Genomic DNA, 13,362 nt, shown 5'->3' on the forward strand with positions numbered 1-13,362 from the left:
GTGTATGCAATTGGTACATTTGCGCCATCTCTTTGGTAATCCCTATTCTTTTCCAAAATAATTTCTTGTAATAGTTGAACCAGTTCCAATCAGAGCAGGGCAGAATACTTTCAAAAAAAAATTTTCATACTAAATAGCAAATACTTTAGAGTTTAGACAAATCAAAAGTATTTGAATACTTTAAAGTATTTGAATACTGAAAAGTATTTACAAAATCGAATACTGCCCAGCTCGGGTTCCGTTTATTTTTATTAATTCTGAGAATTGCCCTTTTTTAGTAAAAAATAAATAAATAATGAAAATCTAATTTGGGTACAAATTAGTCTTTAATTCCTTAGTCTTTAATTAGTCCTATATTATAGGCATATTTTTACTTGATTTGGTCAAACCGTCAAAGTGGGGGGTAGAAAACTACTACATCATTGGTAGATGTACAGCCTAAAACGCTGCAGCCAACAAACACAAAATCTATGTATATGTTACAGTGACAGTGTGAAATTGACCAAACACTATTGGGTAATATGATCCCTCTGTAGAAAAAATTAGTACCTATATTCCAAAAATTATTTTCGGGTGACCTAAAAATTGTACTTATTCAACTTATATCAATAAAGTATAATTTTGGTCTATCTAAATTTCCAAGAATTCATTACGAAAGTTCAATTCCATGTGAGACACTCCGTATAAGAGTAGTTATTATCGGTAATAAGATTCTGTGTAAATCTTGGCAATTGAAACGGTCCCGTTAGTACCTAAAGACTTCCCTGCGATCAGATGTCAGAGTGCCACATTAGTTCTTGTCCAGCTTGCGGAAAAGGCACGCAAAGTCTTCCGAACATCTACCAAGGTTTATTATTATGCAAAAAATTGTCGTGTTCATTTCCCAAATGGTATATGTATTCGTGTTGTAGCTACCAGCATCATTAGAAATCTGATAATGTTTCTTGGATGTTGTATAAAAAAGTTCTTGTCACTGACATAAATAAACCATTGGAACACAATGTAAATTTACTCTTAACATCGTAGTGTCGACATGAAATATGCAAATGCATCGTGTGCGGCCACAAGTACGAAGGTACACAATATTAAAGACAGTTTATCAATACAACTGTCCGAGCAAAATAAATGATTTTTCAACCATTTCCTTTAAGGGACCAAGAGAATTAGCGACGAATTAAAGCGTCGGGGTATAATTTTATTAAGGACGCGGAGATTACAATAAATCATTTGTAACCCACGTTCAATGTTTGCAGTATAATTATAACGCGTACATTTTATTGTATACGAACATGTAAAAAAACATCAAAGAACAATGCTAGCGTGACACGAACCAAGACGAATTACAAAAACTGGCTAATACATAACAGTCATTATTGTTGATATACGTACACTGTCGTTCGTAATCTAGCATTAAAGTCTCCGTTGTACTACCATCTCTAACGCATTAAATTAAACGTGCGAGGAATATTTAATTACCTTCGTTCAAAATACCGATTGTAGATTTGGGGGTAGTTCCCTCACAGATTGTGTTAGCGTAAACTGAGTTACAAAGCAACATTTAGCAATTAAGATGTAATTACGGCAATTTATTTTAATTTAAGCGCAACACCTTTATAGTACAACAAAGGAATGAGATAATTACATCTCAACAGTACAAAGAATAACAAATGCATTTATTCGTTTGAGAATTGTTCTTAGGAAAACAACAACTTTCACTTTGGTCAGAGATTTATATGTGGACAACTCAGTTGTATTAAATTTCCCTTCCCCTAGACGAAAACAATAACGCCTTTTTAATAAAGGAAATTGTTATTCTGACCAAAATTTGTGAATTTTTCAGGTGATTACATACGCGACAAGTACGATGGAGCAACCGAGGTTCGCGTGACCAAGCACGGACGTCTCAAGCTGCGAAACTCAAAATTTCGACTTCCCACAGCGAACGACCTGGTCTATCTCGAGGAATCGCCAAATTACTGCCTTCGAAACGTTTCGATCGGCTCCCTGGGAACGCAGGGACGTACATGTAATCGCACCTCAATCGACTTGGACGGTTGTAACCTGCTGTGCTGTGGTAGAGGTTACAATACCTTAAAAAGTACAATAAAGGAACGTTGCCAGTGTAAATTTAAGTGGTGTTGTGAGGTTGAATGTAAAACTTGTATAAAATCCGTGGAACTCCATACGTGTAAGTGAACACGCCAAGGTACCTGTGTAAAACCACCATAATTTTTGCCAGAAATGTATAAACATATTCTTTCTCTTGATCTAGTCTGAAACTCCTTTTGTCCATGACTTCTTCCGCCGAAGAAATTTTTTTGAGCAGTATTGTAAACTATGACGAAGATATTTATTTTAATTATTTATTTTTTTATTTGTTTTTTTAGTTTTTCGTTCGTGCACTTACTGCACATACTTCAGTATTGTAGTTGAGTATTGTGCTAGAGCTAGATGTAGTAACTAATAACATTTTTTATAAACTTTTGTACAGTACAAGATGTATGTAGCGAAATCGATAGTAGTAAATAGAATAAAAACATATTCCGACAGTCCGAAATGTAAATCGTCGGATGATGGCTAATAGGAGGGAAACTGTAAATTTTACAATTTCTCTTTTAATAGTTAATAGCAATAACTTCCACCCACAATTCTGGGTTAGATCTACAAATCTAAAAAAAATATTTTTTTCAGAAACAGTTTTCAAATCTGGGCCAAAGCTCAGTTTCACTTACAAAACATTTACGTTAGCTGGACTTCGTAAAGGCTTAGTTTTAATTAATAATAATTAACGTAAATCGAGAGGTAATTTGAGAGGTTGGGAAAACCATCCCCTATTTGGGTCATATTAGGAAGGCGTGCGAGACTCTGTATTGCTGGCATACTCGCTAAAACCTTTTTCTCTTTACGCCATTATTTTAATGATTTCGGGTATTACCTCTTCACGTTGCCATCCTGCTATTACTATCCCTTTGCTCTAGTTCCGCCTGGTTTATTTAAATTTGTTCTCATTCTGGCTTCGGTTTTCCTTGTCTTATAGATTTGCAAGCATGCTCCCACCAAGCTTCCTATTCACCCATGCGGATACGTTTGGGATTAGTTTCTTGGTCCAGGATTCTCTCCTGTTCCATTCGTTCTGCCACTCCTCTATCATCCTGTCCCGTTTCATTTGTGTACCCGACCCTTCGCCCGTATGTGAGCTGGGATCATCATTATGTCTTCTGTTGCCGCGGTCCTGTATCCACTGCTTACCGAAAATAAAATACTGTTTCGTTTTATGGAATATATTTACAATATAGGTACACAACATGGTTAGTACTCTACGAAGGTCGTGGACGGTGGTTGGTAACGGCAAGTCCTTAAGAGTTGGTATCCTGGTGGCGGATGGCTTAACACCTTCGAGATGTCCATTCAAAGGAATGTGAGCGATGGCAATCCAAACTCGCATTTAGTGACTTTGATGGTGATTCCATCTTACGAAATCGTCGAGGTACGCGAACGGGTAAGGTTGATTCTTGGGAACTTGATTGATTTAGCGTTGGGAAGTGTGCGCCCCATTCCTGAGACCAAACGTCACACCTGGATCTCGAATGGTATGACGGTCTTTGTCTTTTACGTCCATCAGCAGATTAAACCGGCGAAGGACGCCTAAACCGATTATGGCGTCGCACAGGATGAACTGCCGAACGAAGTTTCCACGAAGGCCTAGGCCAGGGGACAGCAAATTGGTACCGTAGGTGGTGGTCCCAGCAACAATTTTATACTTTCCGGGTCTTGGCGACGTAACGAACTGGGAACGGGGACGGACACGTCGGCTCCTGTATCTACTAAGAATCAGGTTTTGAATTTATCGTCTTTAACCAGTAGGTGACAAGCTTTTGGTGTTGTCGAAAAATGCCGTGGATGGCGACGAGGAAATTCGTTTTTCGGGTCTTGTACGAACAGGAATCCGTGCAATTTTTCACCCGGACACCAATTAACCGTCGGTGATACCAGCATTCGCCGGGACGTGTAGCGGAGTTGCATCCAGAAGATCGGCGTTTTCCCTGCCACTGACGATCTAGTGTATGGAGGGCGTTGATTTGGAACCGTCAAGTGTTCGACTGTATGTGTATACAGGGTGTTTTTTTGGAAGCTTTAGGTAAACGTTTCTGGGAAAGCAAAATAGGTAGGTTTTTGAAAATGTATACTTAGGGGTTACTCTGAAGGCCGAATCGTTGTAAAATATTTTCAAAATGGCCACACTTCCGGAAACACCCGAAGTAGATACTTAGTAACTTTGTTATTTTAAATGGCAATATATTAAATGATATTAAAGAATCCATTCCTTGATTTGTTTAAAATTATATTGTTATAAAATCATGGCCAACTACTAAAAAGAAAATGCGAGAAAAATGGCATCAATTCCGATATCAATTCAATGAAATGGGAATAAATCAGAAACTGTTAAAGATAGCTATAGGAACATGTAATATCAAAATATGCCATTTTCGATTCTCTATCTTATGCCATAGTAAGAACATGGTCATTCCATTAAAAAAACTGAGTTTTTAGACTTTGAAGTTTCTTAAATTTAGATCTCCATATAGTACAGGAAAATTGTCCAAAATAGACAAGAAAATTGCGAAGTAGTTGAAACTTGGTATTGACGTTTGAAAATACGTATATTTCAAAGAACCCAAGAGTCCCTAACCGCAAGAGGTGTGCTGTAGTGGTCATGCTCAAACAACGTAGGGTGAACTGAATTTTCACTTTTTTAACAGGAAGTGGCAGTGAAATCCTATAAAACTTTGTGACATTTTTAGCGCATTTTTTAAGAATTAAAAAACGTGGTATTGTTTGCGTTTTGTCCGTCCGTCCGTCCGGACCCACTTTTATGGTTTTAAATTACGTCTAGGGAAATGGTGCTAGAGTCCTGGAATAGGTAGCCTATACCTTTAAGATGTGCCAGGCGGCCATCAAATTTCGCTGTTTTATTCCCCCCCCCCCTCCCATTAATTATTTCCTGAGATGCTGTTTTTGATAGTACAACGTGCATAACTTTTACATACGAAAACCAATTTGTTTGAGGTTTTGTATACGCATGCCTTTAGTGGTGCCAAACTATTTTAAACTGGGGGGGGGGGGGGGAGGTAAACACACGCTCACTTTTCATTTTCTAATGAAAGGTCTCATCGACATAAATTGTTGTGTGCAAACTATGACTTTCCGCGCAACTTTTTTTCGAGATCAGGGGGTGACGGGGTCGTAAAGATGTTTGCAAATTTGCTCCATGTATCCAACCGTACAGTTGCACGAAATAAGTTGTAGTACACTTGTACGGATTGTGGTCCTCGCGTAAAGAGTGTTGTAATAGGCTACAATAAGCCGTTGATTTTCTTCCAGCCCCACTGTTCGGTATTTTTGGTACTACGAAGCCGCATATCTGAAATTGGTAGAATACTCGTGAGTAATGCTGAGCAGCGGCCACTCAAGTTAGTGGTAATAATTCGGCCCTGATTTTTGCTTTTGCAGCGATTTTTTAAATTGGTAAAACCTATATGAATTAAAGGAAGATTTCAAATTTTCTTCTCACCGTATACCATCAGAAAAAAGGGGTTCGCCAGCTTCTCTTACTTCTGATAGGGTTGAAATTTTGGTCATTGGTTCTCACTATAGCCAATTGCATTTTGTTTTGCAATAGCTTGAGAAATGGTAATTTTTGCTTCTTAAACATACAATATGTGGTATCACTACTGCAAAAATTTTCTTTTTAGTTTTGCCTTTGTCTGACTTTATCTTTATTTTTTTGGTGTTAACGGCAAGAGAACAAGGGGATCCACATCATCGCCGACTACACGCATCCATTGTTAAACATTTATATTGCGTCATACTTTCATTAAAAACAAACCGATACAATACAACAAAATATCGAAGGATCCTCAGGATTACCATCACTTTTTTAACGACCATTTATTTTTATCTTGGATGATACATATAGTAAAAAAATGCATCAATTCATGTCCTGGGCATTGAGATAATGCTATTATGTTTTTCCAAACGATCTTGGTGCATAAATAACGAGTTTGAAAACTTGGATGGAAATACATATGGCCAAAAAAAGGCATTAAATTCATGTCTTGGCCATTGAGATAATGTTCTTGATCTTTTTCCCAACGATCCCGGTGCAAGAATAACAACTTTGATATGTTTTGAGCAGAACACGTCATAAACAGCAGAATTTTTTTGTCTTCCTTATTTCGCTGGTGCCTTTAAACACTGAAAGTGGATACTTGAAGACTTCCGCGAGATCATCCTAGAACTGAAATTTCACGTAGAATACAAAAATCTAATAAAAAATAGGGGTTGCTATTTAAAATAACGAAGTTACTATCTACTTCCGGCGTTTCCGGAAGTGCGGACATTTTGAAAATATTTTACATCGATTCAGCCTTCAGAGTATCTCCTAAGTACAAATTTTCAAAAACCTACCTATTTTACTTTCCCAGAAAAGTTTAATTAAAGCTCCCAAAAAAAATCCTGTATAGATGTAAGACGGAAAATTGCAGTTTTCCATTCAGGCTGTGATGGTTCCAGAGGTTTCGCTTTCAGTTCGCCGATTTCCGTAATGACGTGTTGGTCGTATACCTCGTGCAGCTTATCGGTCATGGTTACGAGTTGATCCAGGATATCAGAACTGACCGTTAAAATCGCCTGGTGCTGTTGTAGCATCTTCAGTAACAATGACTTGAGAATCGCGTCCCCGATGCGTGGATTTCCTAGGTTACGAAGAATTGGGATGGCTTTGGGTCGTCCCGTTCAACTTCCATTACCAGCTTTTGCAGGCGTCGTTCTTCGCTGCCCATGAAACAGGCCGTCAATCTCTTGTTCAGTGCTGAGTACTTGTTTTCGGCCGGGAGAGAGTCGATAATATCGGAAACTTGCGCGAGGAGGTGTCCTGAGAACTGTTCAGCATCTTGGCGGTTGCAAAATATATCACAGATGTTAATTATACCACCAGTTTTCCCTTACCCTCTTTCTGTTATCTGAACTACCTCTTTAACTTTCGTGCATGTCCGTGCTCCCCGCATACGGTACATCTCTTGGGGTTGGTGCATCCGTCTTTGAAGTGCTCCTCCTGGCCATAGTTTATGCATTTGTTTTTCCTGTTTCCGCGCTGTGCACTTCATGACTCATGACGCTTTTCTTCACTTACACCCTCTTACGTACCCTGCAGCGAGCCACACCCTTTCCAGCTGGTCTATTTTTTTCCTCTAATGATCCGGCATCAACGGGGATCGTTGATCTCTGTTCCTATCTCCTCTACGAATGGCGGCCATCTCGATTTCTTCGCCCTTGACCTCGAGCTCCGCAATCAAGGCTTTCCCAACTTCTCTCTCACTTACCAACTCGTCCAGCTCCCTTACCCTGGGTTCTCCCTTGGCACTATAAGTGGCGCTCCCCATCTCTCCTCGCAAATTTTCGCCTTGTCCACGTCGCTCTTCTTATTGTGGAGGGTAATCTTCAGGTGTCCCTCCCCTCCTCCTTCTTGGCTTTGCCTTCTCCGTCCTTTCATCCTATACGTGAAGGCTCGAGGGTAGCACACACATTCAATCACCTTTCCACACAATACTGAATTGAATTCGGTCACCTTTTCCGTCCCAAGTGCGAGTTCCTTAATTTCTCTTGCAGTATTTTTACAAATCATTCGATCCAGTTTTTCAATATAAGCATTTTGATATCCGTCCCCGCCATTTTCCTCTTGGGGGTGATTGTCTCCCTCGGAAACCGGAGATCACTGAAAGGATTCAGCACTACCGTGGATTGAATCTCCAATCCACAAATATAAACCTGTGTTTTCCAAACTTTCTGTTGGTACTACCAGAAACTCAGCATCCTTAAAAGCCGATTCCCCTTTTTGCCAAACTTCAATATGCGTCTTCGATAACCTAACACTGTGGTTACTTCGGCGAACACCCGCTTATCTTAAAATTAATTAACCTTCACGGAGCAATAACGAACTCCTTATTGCCAAACCGGTTTAGTTAAAAAAAAACCTAATAGTCCAGGGAATAGAGGGTTTTAACTTGCAAAATGAGAAGTAGTTCCAATTTCTTTTGCATGTCATAGACAGTGCTTCCCTTGTGCTTCCCCCGTACCACCCCCAAACCCCCTGAAATTTGGTTGGTTTCTTAATTTTTCATTCATGTCTTTTTAATGGTTCACTTTAGAAAAAAATATTGTTATCAGAAATTGTAGACCGTAAAATTCTACAGAACTTTGATATACACTACTTTTTTGTGAAATGTTTATTAAAAAGGGGGATGGGGGGATGAAGGATTTTTAGGATGAAGCTGAACTGAAGTGAGATAATTTTTTTGTTTCAAACGTATATTAGAAAGCCCTACAATCACACAATGATTCAAATATCCCCACTAGCAAGGGTTGAAAGTTGAATTATTATGCATCCCCTTCGGTAAGGGTGCAGCGTAGGGGGCTTTATACCACGATAAGTTCAAGATATTTTCCCTTAAAACTCTTAATTGTAGAGATAAAGTATAAAATTCGGTTAAAACATGTACATAGAAATTTCAAAATTCTTAAAAATATAAGCAACTTTGAAGCTCTATACCGTTTTTAATAACCATTTCACAAAAAAGTAGTCTGTATCAAAGTTGTGTAGAATTTTATAGTCTACAATTTCTGATAACAATATTTTTTTGTAAAATGAATCTATAAAGAGATATGATTGAAAAACTAAAAAACCAACCAAATTTCTTTGGTTTTAAGGGTGGTACGGGGGAAGAACAAGGGGTGGGAGGTTGGATTCTTAACCACCAGATATTCTTTCATGACATACAAAAAAAATTGGAACTACTTCTCGTTTTGCAGGATATGATCCATTTTCAGTCTCTATTTCCTGGACTATAACGCAATTACTTTCTAATGTCCCTAATTTTTCTTATCGTAATCTAAGTGAACAATAAATCGAGCAAAGTATAAGCAGATTATTTAAACAAAATTAAACATCTAATCATTTTAATAAAAATCAAAATTGACCTAAAATTCAAATGATATCATGGTGATAATGAATGTACATTGTATGTGGACAAACGTACTTTATATGGACGTACATTTTAAGTTCATTTGTTACAATATTGTACCATTCTAGTATTTACACTATGATTGTACTTATATTATACGTGGTCTGTAGTACGTAGGTACGTAAGAAGTAAATAATAGTGGAACAGTAACGTCCGACGAATAGTTTCCCCTACAGGAATGTTCGCTGGCGAATATCCGGGGTTTCTTTGTATTTCTGTAGTCCCCTAGAAAATTTGCCACTGCCGAAGTACTTACTCACCAGGAACATATACCTCTCGCCAGGAAAGATTCCCGGTCACAGAACACTTGATCTACAATCTATGTTTTTCTAAAGACGTGAGCGACTTTCGGAATAGTATCGTGTCAATGTTGAACAAAAAGACTTTTCGTTCAACATTGGAACGATCCTATTCCGGAAGTCGCTTGCATCTTTAGAAAAACATAGATTGTAGATCAACCCAAGGTGTGCTGTGACCGACAATCTTTCCTGGCGAGAGTACAGAGATAGGTACTTTACCATAGAACTATTGACGGTCAGATCAACACGATTCGTATAAATTCGGTCTTGAAAAAACTGATATCCTCTGAAGGTTTTGGTTATATTTGTGGTCACTAGGCCAATTCGCCCAGCCTTGGAATACTCCTTCACAAGGATCTTACCTTCCCAAAAAAAATTCACGTTCATTACAAATCTGTGTAAAAACCAATATGTACCCAATTGAAGAAGTTCCTTCCATGTCTGCAGCCCACAGGTCAATTTTCATCGAGAATTTTCACCTTCGGGGAAAATTCACCACCGCTCAGACATTCGCTCACCAGCATCTTTGTTTGCAGAAGAAAAAATCCTGTTCACTCGATTCAGAAAATTTGCACTTACAGATATTTCCCATTGGAGCAACTGACAAATTCCCAATGCCTGGTACTACCTCACTAGAACCTTACCTTTCTGAAGAAGCGTTGAACATTCAGGACCACTCGATCCAGAAGACCTTAGCATATGTGATATACACCTGGGTAAATTCGCTGCGGGAATTTTTGCATCCAGATTCTGATATACCGGCTATCCAGAAACTTTTTACATGCAAAATTAAAAATCAAGATAATAATATGCAAAGAATTGCTTTGAATGCTCTTAGAATTGGTAATAAATGCTTCTAACTTCAAACTTTTCTAACTTTTCTCAACAATATTCAGGTTCAACTTCAACCAAAAGACTTATTGTAGTCTTCGTCCATTCCAGAAACTCGTTTTAAAGAAATTGTTTAAATAAAAATGATCCAAGTCGGTAGCAGTTAAGTACTAAAAGTCGCCAGTTTGCTTTCATAATTTGAAGAATCATGATTTGTGACTACGACGATGAACCGCAAGATGACGATAGCTCCAGTACGAAACTTCCTGATGCAGAAAAGGAAATTATTGCGGCCAAATTGTTTATGCAACAATGCAGCACGTTAACCGGAGATAACCTGTACAAATCGCTTTAAATGCACCGTCTTCTAATTTGTGCTTTAGGTATGACCACCTCTCGGAAGTCCTTAACAAAATTCTGTCCGAACGTCCGGAAAATGTGATCGATTTTTTTGAAGAATATAGTCGTAAGGTGAAAGAAAAGAGATTTAAGCCGAAAAATGACCATCTGGAGGATATGTTTGTACCTCCAATTCAATACGCGACAGCTTGCAAGATTATACCCTTACTGAAGGTAAAAGTAAGTTTCTCCGCAGTCTAAGTCAGTAAGTTCTAGGAACCGCACGATTTGGACACGGAAGAACAGATGCTAGCGGATATGACAAGGAATGATATGCTACAGCTAAGTTACTTTTTTGAGCAATCTGGCTTAGGTTTGCCCAAAAGTGATATGTTCGCCCTTGTGCTTTCAATGCGTAAGCTGATTAAAACAGAACCCGTTGCTTCCATCAGGTTTTGGGGGAAAGTCCTGGGGCTGTATAAAAATTACTTTGTCCTCGAAGCAGATCTCAAGGAAGAAGAGTGCATTAGGCGAAATGAGGTAACTATACGCAACACTCACGCGCCACAGCTCATCTCTACACGTAGCTTCTGGCCGAACTGGAAACGGAACAGCTAACAGAGACCGGTGCAGGCGGCGACACCACGGCGACCTCGTTGGAAAATCTCGAAAATGAAGAAGAGGGCGAAAGCAAAGGAAGAAAACTGCCTCCAATACCTAAAGCTGTATTTAAACCACTCCCCGAACCCCCACAAGAACCATCAGGTGTTGGCGCAAACAAAAAGGTAAAATCAGTCATCGTGCGCCCCAACCCCTCACAATTACGCCATAGGTATATTACGTGTGTAACGAAATCGGGGACGAATGGGTCCAACTGCCCGACGTAACCCCACGACAAATACGCGTTGCAAGGCAAATACGAAAATCGTTCACGGGATGGCTAAACCAGGACATCGTAACTTACCCAGACTTTCCGGGGAAGGAACGAAATTATTTAAGGGCGCAAATTGCCCGTATATCTGCAGGTTTATTGTATGTATTCCGCGAGTGGGTAGACTAATTGCACATTGCAGGTACGCAAATTTCGCCTTTGGGCTTTTATACGTTTAAACAAGGAGGAGGAGAGGGCGAAGAAGAAGAGGAGGAAGAGGAAGAGGCCGAAGGTGAAGAAACGGAGGGAGGTGGCATGAAAACCAGTTGTTTGGAGAACAGACGATACGAGTCACCCCCTCTCGGAGATTTATTAGATAGCTCCATGTCCTTTTGGGTCCATCATATTCTTTATATTTTACCACAAGGTAGTTCGGTTTTCTTGATCCATTCTTATTTATTGCATTAGGTAGAACCTCGTGGTGGAATCCGAGTCCGAAGCCAGAAGCTGACGAAGAAGAAGCCGTAGAAGAAGAAGAAGCGGAGGAAAAGCCGGTAATCCCCGGACCTGAACCGGAAATAGGCCCTCCACTACTAACACCGCTTTCAGAAGACGCGTCTTTAGACGCAATGCCCCCATGGTCTGTAAGGATATCTTCCAACGTGTTACCCGAATACGCTTTGGTCATTGTAAGATCAAACCTATGGCCCGGAGCTTATTGTTTTACTACACAAGGGAAAATTTTTCAAAACGTCTACATAGGTAATATAAATTAGGAGGGACGATTTAGTGAAATGTTTTAGGTTTTGGACACAAGCATGTTGCTCAAAATTTTACACCGCTACCATTGCCCTTTGTTGAGCAAGATTATCCGATGGGTCCAGAAATTATGGAAATGACAGATCCGACAGGTGCGGAGGAAGAGCAGTGGAGAATCGATCACCTTCCGAAACTTCCACTTGATGCCGAAGGGGAGGAAGAGGGCGAAGTGGAAGAAGAAGAAATAGAAGAAGATGATTAGTCGGTTTTAAGTTTTTTAATTTCTTCTCTGATAGTGTTATAAATACAAATATTGATTTTTAAAGGCGTCTACCGTGATGATTATGTCTTACCGCTCATTGGTTAGTCCATGTATATAGGATACTACCAGGTAATGTGTAAAAAAAGCTTGTTCCTCCAATGCCACATGGATCCAAACGCTTCCTTATGGAACACATTCTGGAAGTTAGGTCTGATCCCGCAACTTGACTGTCGACTATCATAACCGGGAGGCGAGACGAGATCTCAACATATCTCCTTATCGCTTTGTTTTTTTTCTGTTTTTCATTCGATTAGATATACCAAGTTTGTCCCGTGGAGGGCGGGAAAGAATAATCCTACTGTTGGAAGGAGAATCTAAGATTTATTGATGAGACGAGTGAGTGACATTTGGCATTTTTTACCGACGACTGTTACTGTAACACTAGGAAGAGTCTGAAAACCCTTTGGACCTTCGAACCTTGTAGCTCTTTACGGATCCTGTCTCAAGTGCATTTTAGAGACTTTTTGTTCTTCCTAGATCTTTCGAGACCCTTCTGAACACTTTCCACAGATATTCGCGTCTATCCAAAGGCTGCAGGAAGACCGCGCTGAAGAAGAAGTTCATAAAGTTCCGACGTGCTTAAAAACGCCCTCAAAGGTGTGTATAAATAAATTTAATAAGAACCTGAACAGTTCTGGACAGGACCCTTAAATTTTTAATGCCAGGAAATCTTTCTAAAATCTTTTGATTTTAAATTGGTTTGATCTAAACTTAAGCGGAGCATTTCAACCCTATCTTTGCTTAAACGTTTAGAACATTCTGTATCAAGATAATACAGTCTAAGACACCCCATAAGGTCAACCTTCGCCGTTCTGTTTACCGAGTGAAATACATTTTTAAGCAATCTTAATATTTAAAAAA

The 13,362-nt window shown here is 39.3% G+C and overlaps 2 protein-coding genes and 1 long non-coding RNA gene across 3 annotated transcripts in view; 2 read left to right on the forward strand and 1 right to left on the reverse strand.

Annotated features, from left to right (window-relative positions):
* Positions 1–2,697, forward strand: part of LOC116169877 (protein Wnt-5b-like) — a gene marked incomplete in the record, with an annotated part of 302,692 nt that extends 299,995 nt beyond the window's left edge. The window contains 1 exon segment of the mRNA XM_031486062.1: positions 1,841–2,697. Coding sequence (XP_031341922.1) covers positions 1,841–2,196 — 356 coding nt within the window.
* The window catches only part of LOC116169926, a 307,419-nt gene that overhangs the window by 251,071 nt on the left and 42,986 nt on the right, over positions 1–13,362 (reverse strand). The window lies entirely within an intron of this gene.
* On the forward strand, positions 10,395–12,441 carry LOC116169833 (radial spoke head protein 6 homolog A). The gene is made up of 8 exons (XM_031486015.1): positions 10,395–10,549; positions 10,594–10,783; positions 10,826–11,089; positions 11,137–11,334; positions 11,382–11,574; positions 11,623–11,847; positions 11,889–12,182; positions 12,224–12,441. Exons 1-8 carry the CDS (start codon positions 10,419–10,421, stop codon positions 12,439–12,441), a joined length of 1,713 nt encoding a protein of 570 aa, XP_031341875.1. The 5' UTR covers positions 10,395–10,418.

This window comes from Photinus pyralis, unplaced genomic scaffold (genome assembly GCF_008802855.1).
Source record: "Photinus pyralis isolate 1611_PpyrPB1 unplaced genomic scaffold, Ppyr1.3 Ppyr1.4_LG1, whole genome shotgun sequence".
NCBI classification, from domain to species: domain Eukaryota; kingdom Metazoa; phylum Arthropoda; class Insecta; order Coleoptera; family Lampyridae; genus Photinus; species Photinus pyralis.

Bases quoted from the DNA above. Each gene is read 5' to 3' on its own strand.
- LOC116169833 (XM_031486015.1), top strand. From the start codon at position 10,419: ATGATTTGTGACTACGACGATGAACCGCAAGATGACGATAGCTCCAGT. The intron at 10,550-10,593 runs GTACAAATCGCT...TTTGTGCTTTAG, and splicing joins ACGTTAACCGGAGATAACCT to GTATGACCACCTCTCGGAAG. The intron at 12,183-12,223 runs GTAATATAAATT...GAAATGTTTTAG, and splicing joins TTTTCAAAACGTCTACATAG to GTTTTGGACACAAGCATGTT.